At 33.2% G+C, this 10,984-nt stretch overlaps 1 protein-coding gene across 1 annotated transcript in view; it reads right to left on the reverse strand.

The window, feature by feature from the left end:
- Nucleotides 1-10,862, reverse strand: part of LOC110031556 (alpha-terpineol synthase, chloroplastic-like) — a 12,764-nt gene extending 1,902 nt beyond the window's left edge. The window contains exons 1-3 of the mRNA XM_020734805.1: nucleotides 10,726-10,862; nucleotides 592-784; nucleotides 60-337 (exon numbers count right to left, since the gene is read on the reverse strand). Coding sequence (XP_020590464.1) covers nucleotides 60-337; nucleotides 592-784; nucleotides 10,726-10,862 — 608 coding nt within the window. The remainder of the gene's footprint in view (nucleotides 1-59; nucleotides 338-591; nucleotides 785-10,725) is intronic.
- Nucleotides 10,863-10,984: the final 122 nt, after the last annotated feature.

Genomic DNA, 10,984 nt, shown 5'->3' on the forward strand with positions numbered 1-10,984 from the left:
AACGGCAATTAATATATATATATATATATATATATATATGCGCATTTTTTGGTGCTTACCGTAGTGATGAAGTATTAGTAATACCATGCTCCCTTAGAAGCCTAAACAATAAGGCTAAGCCATAGAGGTTATTATTTTCTATCAAGTTGTTTATATTCTCCTTTGATGAACCAATGGATTTCAACAAGTCTTTGATCATTGAATCAAAATGATACTCCAGACCCAACTGGCAAATGATATCCACGAGTTCAAGCTGCTCAACGAGGTCATATTGCCCGCCAATCAAACATTTCACTTCTACTTCTAATTTCTCCCTCCGATGCATATACTTCTCCTCCTGTCAAAATTTAAACAGTGTTCATCAATTTGTGCTATATAAATATTTATATATAATGTATAATATTAATACATAAATTATTAGAAATATTTACCTACATGTCTTTTATAAATTCCTATCTATTTACATATAACTCCATCTTGTAACATTAGTAATAATTGAAACAGCTCTATTCTAAGTATGGATCCAATATGAAAACCTTGTTCTTCATAATCACTCAAACTAATTTAAATGATAATTAAACCATCCATTACCTTGAATTCAATTGGTAGCGATTGTATGTAGCTATCAGCCCAAATGGTTGGCTGATAATTTGCTGTGCGGCGAGTCGGAGTCGGAGTCGGAGTCCAAGAAGATGATGTTGCAGCAACGGCAGCAGAGAGGCAACATATGGGATGAAAAGTTGGTGAGGAAGAAGAGCTCAGAAGTGATCTTTTAGCATTGAATCTGAACAATGGAAAATGAAGGTAGAGATCCATTAAAGAATGCTTAGATATGCTTTAGCTGCTTAACACAGAAGAGCCTCTAATATATATGAGCTTTCATTACTTGATGTTCGTTGTTGACATTTATTTATTTATTTATTAAATAAATAAATACATAAAGCTTTAATGAACTGTTAAAATATTTTAGTGATATATGATGGGAAAGATTTTGACGATGAAAACTATAAGGTTTGTCTATATGCTTGTTTTACTCACACATGTACTTCTCCTAAGGCTAATATGAGGTGGTTTTCATGTCCTATAAATAAATTTGACAGTCAGAATTTTTCAACACGGCCTAATTTCAAACAAAATAACAAATATTATCTTTAGAGTCTAAATGCGTTTGGACTTCGTGTAAGGTGAAATTATACATGTTGTGCAGTAATTTGTACATGTGTTTATGTATATGTACACATGTATGTATGTATGTATGTATGTATGTATGTATCTGTATGTATGTATGTATCTGTATGTATGTATGCATATGTATGTGTATGTATGTATGTATATATACATCCATACTTATGTAATTTGCTTGATTTCCTCACATGGAGATCTTCAATGGCCAAATATCAACAAAGGCCAAGCAAAATATAAAATGTCATTTGTTCCGAATTTCCACAAATCTGTTTCTTATATTGGACTGTTTAGAAGTGTCAGTTGTTTTTAAAAAAAAATTCCATTGGTCAATTCAAGGCAAAGGCAAATAATATGAGATCCACCATATAGTCCATTATCAGTAATTAGTCTAAGATAGTTGATGAAATCAGGACTTGCCAAAAATAGGTGTTTGCATGAAATCCAAAATATTATAATAATAGGATAAAACTATGAGATATGTTTAGTGCATGAAAATTCATAAGGTTAAAACGAGAAATTGACGTTTTAAGAGTGTTTTTACGTGAAAAATACTTAGAAGTAAGAAAATCATGTAGTCTAAACCAACTGAAAATATTTTATCATTTAGATATAAGTTATAAAGCTATGTTTTTTTAATAGGAGAAGGTAGAGTTACTAGGGTGTAAGGTGTGAACTAGACCTTTTTCTTTAAGATAGTAGAAAATGTTGGAGAAATGACGACGATTGGGTGTCAATGGTGATGTTGGTGATGGTAGTCCAGTGGCATGCATGGGAGTAGCCAAACAACATATGGTTGGCAATGATGATTTAGCAATATCTGACAATGGCGATGACGTTGATAATGATGAAAACTACTGGGTATTGGTAGTGGTGTGATTGCAGCCCAATGGCGTAGTGGTCTAATGATGGTGGTGGCGACAATACTTCAATGATGATAGTTGGTGATAAAGATTTGATGTTTCAATTTAGTGATGGAGATGGCATTAGCACGATGGTGTCAATGGTATTGGTGGTTTGATGACAGTATTATGGCAGTGAAGGCAGATGTGACGTTGGTCCAAAGGCAACAACCAAATCTTCGTTCTGAATTAATCATATGATATATGCCAAAGGTCCCGCCCTGCTATAATTATGCCCAAGAAGTTAACATAAAAAACCTTTTTGATGTTGTAATGAATTCTATTCTCCAATATAGAATTGGTTTTCATCAACTTTAAGTCTTAATAGAAGGAAAAAGAATTACCCTTTTATAAACATGCCTAAGGCATTGACATGAAGATACTTTTGAGATTGTAGAAAAGGTTGCTCTCCAATATAGAACTAGTTTCCACACACTTGATGTCTATAATAAAGGTAAAAGAATTGCCCTAAAACAATTATGATGAAAACATTGGCGTGAATGACCTTGCAAGACTGTAGTGACAATTACTCCCTAGCACATAATTAATTCTCATAGATTTAATGTATAAACGAAGGGCAAAGATATTGTCGTACCACAATTGTGGCCAGAACATTGATGTGAATGAGCTCTCAAGGTTATGCTGAATGTTGCCCCTAGCCTAAAATTATCTGCTACATTGTTGAAAAGTTAGAAAATGACAAAAGGATTACCTTGCCACAACAATGCTTAAGACATTAGCATAAATGAACTTTTGAGATTTTAAAAGGTTTATTTACAGCTTATAATGGACTGCCTTAGACTTATTGTCTAAGTAAAAGGCAAAGAGACCTCCCTACCACAACAATGGCCGTGACATTAACGTGAATGATCCTTTGAGATTGTATTGAAGGTTTCCCCTCAATCTAGAATCATTTCTCAATATGATGTCAAACTTTTGGTGTGAAAAAATTTACTAGCTGTAGAAAATGGAAGTTAATATAGTAGCCTTTGTCAAAGATCCCAAATATAAATGGATGAAAAAAGAGAATAAGATTCATCAAAGATTTTTTTTTATATGAAAACCATTGGACTTAGATTAGTTGAAATGATTATCCAATGTAGATATAAGTTAAAATAATTTGCCTATCTCTCAAATAGGGGAAAACAGTGTTACAACAACATGAGATGTTGACTTAACTATTTTTATGATGAAAAAAATAATAAAGAAATGACAATGAGCATGAAATGATTGTAGGGGACGGATAGTGGGGGTTGGGCGATGGTGGTCTAATAATGATGTCGACAGTAGTGATCCATCAATTGCAGTGGAAGCCGGGTGATGGATCATCAATAATGATGGTCTAATTACAACAACAATCCAACAACTGTGGTAACGACAATGACAATGGCAAAAACAACTGGGTCGTGGTAGCAATAAGATGGTGATCCAACAACTTTGATGGCCTAGCGAAGATGATGGTGATGAAGGTGGTGATAATAGGGCAGTATTGGTGATATCGAAACAATGCTCTTAGAACAACTATAATTTAATGATGACTGTGGTACAACAATTGAAGTAGCCAAACAATAGTGATCCAATGATGATGAATGAGTGGAGCTCAAGAATCTTCAAGCCCTCAAAGCTCCCTCGAGTCTTCTCTACTAAATCCATGTTTCTCTTCTTCTTATAAAGAAAGCCAGGTTCTATTTAGAAAATTTAATAGTGGCAATCTTCATAAATATCACATGAATCTAGACCACGTAATCAAATGGTCAGAGTGACCTCCTTAATATTATAGCTTTCTTGAGCCTTCAAATTTTTAATGATGTCATGATCAAGTGATCTTAAGTTTTTTAGATTTTTCTCATTAAGATGCTTGATTTGACTAAAAACTTGCTAAATTTGAAAATTATTTATTTCTCCAATTAATGTTTCAATATTTTCTACTATGCTTCAAGCACATGACTTGGACTCAAGTTCACCATGTTGTTGAATTTGATAATAAATTTATTGAAATTTGAGCAAAGATTAATCATTAAAATATAATTTAAATTATGATTGTCAAAATCTAATTGTAGATGATACATTTCAATATATGATACTCAATGCTTGGAAATAGAATAGTATGTATGTTAAAAATTATTTTTTAAGGGAATAAACACATGCATAAGAGATAAATCATTATGCTTGTTCTTATATATTGGTATCAAATACATAATATAAAGCATGACTCAAGAATATCATTTCAGAAATATTTGTCATGAAGGGTATATATATATATATATATATATGCATATATAGACACTATGCATGTCAGGTGTCTAGCTAAATAGAACATATCATATGGTGATTTTTACATAAAAACAAATAAAATCAATAAATAATGTCATAAATAGAGTCGGGTGTCATATGAGAGTTCTCCTAGTTCATCAACACAAATCATATAATGTACCAACCCTTATATTTTGCATATCTCAAAGATAAAATGAATAGATTATTCATCTTTTGTTCAACTAGACGATTAAAATATCCTAAATTGAGAAGCATCATTGTTCTTGAAGGTATGGTGGAGCATTTATCAATCATATATTTTGTCGAAGTACCAACATACTATTAATTTATATGGTTATATTTAAATACTTGAAGGGTGAGAAGAGAAGAATAATTTTAACGTTGTCTGGATCAAAATGAGACACTATTGAGTTTATTTTAATCCTTTCTCTTTTATGAAGCTCACTTATTAACATAGAATTAGATTATCTTCTCAAGAGATTACTTATTGGATTAAGCTCACCATTTTTAAGTTATAAGTTTAATAAGTGAGACCATGGTAGAGATGGCATCATTTTATGGTTTTGATCATCTCAATGCTTAGCAAAGTTTTCAAAATACAATTTTTATCATTAAAGGAATATAAAGTGCATACATCATAAGAAATGCAGAACTTTATTTAGAAAGCAGATTGTAACATTCTATGGATCTTAATATTCATTCTTTCTACATGAGTTGAATATTCTAGGATAAAGTAATTGGATGATCATGCAGAGAGCTCAATCTTCATAGCTTACTATGCAAATTTTATAATTCATTCTTTTGAGAAGAAGTATGTTTAGTAAGGTCTTCATCTTCCTTGAGGTAGAAATATGGAAATGAGATATAAATGAAAATTCCAAAAAGAAGAATTTTGTAAAATCATGATCAACCCTTCCATGTCTAAAATGATTTGTTCGAGAACCGACAAGAAGTCTTTTAATATAAAAATTTGCTATAAGATCCATCCACATCACAAACCATGACTGCTAATTCTAAGTACTTAACTCCTATTAAAATCAAGAGTTTTGAAGAGAAATATGTGACAAAAATAAAATACAACAAACTATTCTGTTTGTATTATGAAGGTGAGCCTATAAGATTTTGTCTCAATGTTGGATCAAACTTAGAGATTTATGATAAGTTCAATTTTTTTTTTTATTGTGAGATTAGCATATATTGTAGGAGCAGAAAATTTATTTAAAAAATAAAACCTGCAAATACTGTTATGAGCAGTCACTACATAGCAACTCTAGTGGCTATGGGCTAACAGATTACAAAGAGATATTTGCATCAATTTCTCTTCTTATAGAAGTTATCTATTCCAATGGTTACTCACACACTACAACTAAAATATGCATGTGCTTGGTATGAAGCTTATGTTTCTCCATCAAGTGCCTAAGGAGTAAGATTATTTGATGTAGCTATAGTATTTAATTTAAAGTTAATGTACCTGCATATGGCCTAAAGCATTCATTAAAAGCTTGAAATGCTTGCACTAACAGTAATTTGTAGAAGAAATGATATTAAAAGTAGCATTTACCTACACACCACCCAATTATTACATAGTTGCATGTCTGGCACCTAAGCTTTGCTTTTTACACTTACATCACCCCTATAGGAATTTTGTAGATTAGCATGGTATATTTCCGTCAGTAATAGGACAAAAATCCAATGTAAACTCCTATTACTAAATAATTTACCTCAAACAAATGTCTAACACAAAATATGGGGTGCAAAGCTAATTGGCTAAAATGTTTACGTCGGATTTGTGTCTGAAAGGTGCACTATTAGGATGTCCTGACAAGATTCTTATGAACATAAAATCTAACTCTGAAACAAGCGTATGGTTTTGTCGGACGTAGACTTAACGTCAGAATACATCAGAATTTGGTGACGCTAATTTGTATTGGCAAAATGCGAACACGTCTGACTCAAACCTTCAGTAAATTTAAAAATACATTAAATAACAATAACATTTTGTATGCCTGCACAAAAAAAAAAACAAAACAAAACAAAACAAATCAAAAACAAACTATTAGAGTCCATCCAATATTTACTAATCACATACACAACATATTATACAAACATATATCAACAATGAAAATAAATAGAAATATCATACATGACACAAAATCTACTAAGTTTTCCATCCACCAAAAATTTATAAAATGTAAACAAAAAATATATATGCACCGTACAAGCCCACATATTAAACATGAAAAAAAATCATAAACCCGTGCAATCTCATTACAATCATCCTCCTCCTGCCCCTCCTCTTCCTCTTCCTCTTCCTCTTCCTCATGAACTGAACTCACTTGCTCGGTGATCAAAAACTTACTTCAATCACACTACCGTGGCCTCGACTCTCTGTTGTCACTCACATAGTTGACGAAGCTCCTTAGTCATAACAATGACACGCCAAACAAGTTCGTAATAGTCCAGTGACAGTAACCTCGAAGTATGAGCAAATCAGGAGTGCTTGGCCTAAAATGCAATATTCTTTACACCTAAGTTGTATACCTTCCCCTTCTTCCCACTAGTCTACCTTTAGATCTCACAGTGAAACTGTTCAAAAGCAGACTGACTATTACTACTATTAGCAATGTTGGGTTCTATGTATGGCTCTGGCTCTAGCTCTATGTGTTCGTAGTCACTCTACATAATTAAAACAAAAAATTAATTAAAATTTTATATTAAAAATGTCAATAAATTATAGAAAATCAAAGTGTTTTACTTATATAGATACGTAGAGATATGTTGTAGACCCACTGCTGCGTCTCCGAACACTAATACGTCTTGCCATGCAACTCCACAGCCAATAAATACGCAAAAATTGTAAGAATTGGATAATTGCATTATTGAATTATCAAGTATTGAGTGAATCTTACTAAGTTCCTCCAGTGCTCTTGGCGAGGGATCAATTCTCTAATGTGGAGTGCAACACCCCTGCCTCCTTTGGTGCCCTTGTTATGCTGGTTTGTATCCCTCTTCCTTTGATATTTAGGAGTGACAAGTAATCTCATCAACTCCACCCATATCTCCTCCCCAACCCAGATCGGCCACTCTCTCTTCCCACAAGCCGTTGTGAATACATCACTCAGTCGATGCCTAGTATGATCCATAAAATTATGTTGGATCTCATTATAATGCTCGACCAATCAATAGAAGGACCTCTGCAAAATAATTACAATGCAATATTTACTAATATAACAAATAAACATAAAACTATACTTCTAATTCAAATCAATGGATTTTAAGTCTAACTTCATAAACCACATGTCCCGAGTTGTGATCGGGATCTTCTTCCAAGAGAGATACAAAGCATCGAAAATAGTCAACCACTTAAGTATACATGTTAATCAAGCAATATGCAAAATTAGAGACTGCAAATCGATCCTACGAGAAACCATGTCAACTTTTCTAACATGCTAAGTTTCAGTTTATTACACTGTTAAGTTTATTTTGAAGGTTTAGATTTGTAGAATGTAAATGGTTTTAATATTCAGATGCAGAAATCAGAATAAAAACAAAGTTTCGTTGAAGTTATTCAGAGGTGAAATGTTCATACTCATATGACATTGGTCTAGTAATTCCTCGATACTTTATTCTGTGAGTTTCCGACTTTGTTGCTGACAACTAGGTATAAATGCTCTTTAGCTTATATTTAGATCATAAGAAGCATTGGACGCCCATATTATAACTAAGTGGGACTTAACCATGCAAGGTTGCTAAGGAATCCCTAATCCCCTGTCTTGGTTGGACTCTCCTATTGGCAATATGTCTGTTCTAATAAGTGTGTGTGTGTGTGTTAACATATTTGTTCTTCTAGTCAATTATTAGAAGTTGTAGATCACAAAGAGTTTTAACTTTGTAATTGGTCAAATCATGAGTAAACTACGATCGAAAAGTTAAAACATCATATATGAAATCCAAAGCATGAAAAATATCTAGAGAAAGCTCATGAATCAAAACATCGATTCATCACATGCCTTATATCACATAAGCATGAAAGGGAAATAACTACCATGCGTGAGGGAAGGAAACACAAGGATTTAATTGCAAATATTAAGGAAAATGATATAAATAGGTACAAGTAATTCACGCTCGAGCCAATTTCCCTCTGCAAAACCCTACAATCCCTTACGTACAATGCTAGCACTCAATGGATCTCCTTCATACAAGTACACATATTCTCTCTCTCACAACTCTCATAACTCTAAAAAAAAACAAACACCATAGAAATCTTCCCCAACTAATATAGAAAATCATTGGGCAAGATCAAGACTCCCTTAAACTTTGAGAAGAAGCAACCTCTAGAAACCAAGTCTCCCTAATGTTCCATGCATTCCCTTATATATTCAGGGCTCAAATTTCAGGAATAATTCCCTGTAATTTCATCAATTTATGGAACAATTCATTGTGTGCAAAGGGCTAGCACGAGCGAATTGGGCTCCTGCGCGGGTGTGACAAGTGCTCTGTGAGGCGGTGTGGTGCACACTTCCCCAGAGCACTGGCATGTCGCTTATCCAAGAACGTGCCTGGGCATGCTTCCCCTTGGCGCGGGCATGCTTTCCCTAGGCATGAGCATGCCGCCTATCCAATAAGGGGCGTGTGTATGCCTCTCCTTGGCGTAGGTGCGTCAGTTCTCTTTTAGCCACTTTGCATCTTTAACTCCCCGGAAGACGCTCAACACTTATACCCTATAAAACATTAAAAAAAAAAAAATTACTTTCCACATGTAAAGTCATCAAAATAGGAAAATAAAGCATGGAATTTGCGAAGAAAAACCTCACAACTTCGATTCACACCAATAATACAGCAACTAGGCATCATGATTAAATACTTTATATGGACTCAATCATACATGTATGAATATGAGCTTGTATAAATTGCCACGCAAAACAACTTCCAACATATGAAGTAAGAATCAAAGCATGCAATCTTAGAATTTGTAAGAAGCATTCATTAGATCAACAGCGCCATAAACATTATTACATGTAAATCATAAATATAGTGTCAGTTGAATGTAACTTATGAACAACAAATAATATGATGTTTGAATGTTATGGCATCGTTATTCACACATGCACGTCATAAATTTTATTTCATAAAGTATGCATGTCGTAGAACAACATGATAACTAATAAAAATTAAAAATATTCAAATAAAAAAAAAATGAAAACTATTGCCAAAATTTAAATCATGAAAATTATTAAAAGGATATATTTTTTATGTATTTTCATATCTAATACCTAAACTTTGCTTTTTTACATTCATCTAATCCAAATCGTTCATATCACAAAAAAAAAAAAAAAAAAAAAAAAAAAAAAAAATTAAAAAAACATGCATTAAAAGGATGGCTTAATGCTTATATGAAAAAATTGAAGTTTAGGCCTTAGACATGTAAGTACATAAGAACTTAGGGTCTGTTTGGGGCAGCTGTAGCTTATTGAATAATCTGCTGATAAGCTGATTAAAAATAATCTGCTGATAAGCTAGGTACGGTGGTTATTACAAATTTTTATTTTTTTGAAAAAGCCATACCGTTGCCAATAAGCTCCCACCGCACCCAGATAGGCGCGGTGTGAAAACGTTGTTTTCTGTGTTTTGCACCTAGATAGGCGCGGTGTGAAAACGCTGTTTTCTACGTTTTGAAAACGCACAAGCTGTCAAAACACAGTTTACCCAAATAGGCCAAGTGCGTTTTCAAAACGCCACTGCACCAAATAAGCTTCCCCAAACGGGCCCTTAGTGTTATGTATGTCAATCTTCTTATGAATGGATAATAGAAACTGTTATAGAATGACGTGTTAAAATAATGGCTTGCATTTTAAATAACACAAACTTTGACAAAATGCTTCAAATCATAGAAGCAATTGATGTCATGCACAATAAAGACTCAAAAAACTACATAAAAATTTTAAAAAATATATATCACATTGAGTTTAAAATATATTTATGAAAATTCTTCGAAAAACAGACACCACATGACCTAAATAATTCAGTTGTATGATCATGTGTAAATTGTAAAGAAAGCATGGCAATAAATAAATTATGTACATTTTTATATAATGCCCATCAACATTTGGAGAAAATTAAAGAGAATATAACGTTGAATTTATAAAAGTATAGTGAAGACTATTCATAAAACAAACATAAAATAAGTCCAAAAAATCCAGTTATATATTCATAAAATTAATGACAACGTACCAGGATTCAATGAATCAAATCACTGCTCTTTAGATATAGAATATGATTATTCATAGAGTGAAATGCTTGAAAAAATAGTGAGGTGTGTACATAAGAGTATCACATTAGCCAACAGAATATTTTGATTTTCAAATACACTTGAAAAACGTATCTGCCAACGCCCACCTCCAGTGGCCGCTTGCCACAGTGGCTCACCTCTCTCCATAAGCTGTCCTCCACAGTTTCGCCATTGTACACCATCTCAACCCAGCTATTGCCATTGGTCGCTATCATTGGCTATTGATCAATGTTGTGATCACTGACTACTACCTTCTGCCTCTCACCACCCACTGCCATTGCCTATTGCTTATTGCCTCTTGCCACCACCCACCACCACCACCCAGCACTCACCACCA

Source organism: Phalaenopsis equestris, unplaced genomic scaffold, assembly GCF_001263595.1.
Source record: "Phalaenopsis equestris unplaced genomic scaffold, ASM126359v1 Scaffold000840, whole genome shotgun sequence".
NCBI classification, from domain to species: domain Eukaryota; kingdom Viridiplantae; phylum Streptophyta; class Magnoliopsida; order Asparagales; family Orchidaceae; genus Phalaenopsis; species Phalaenopsis equestris.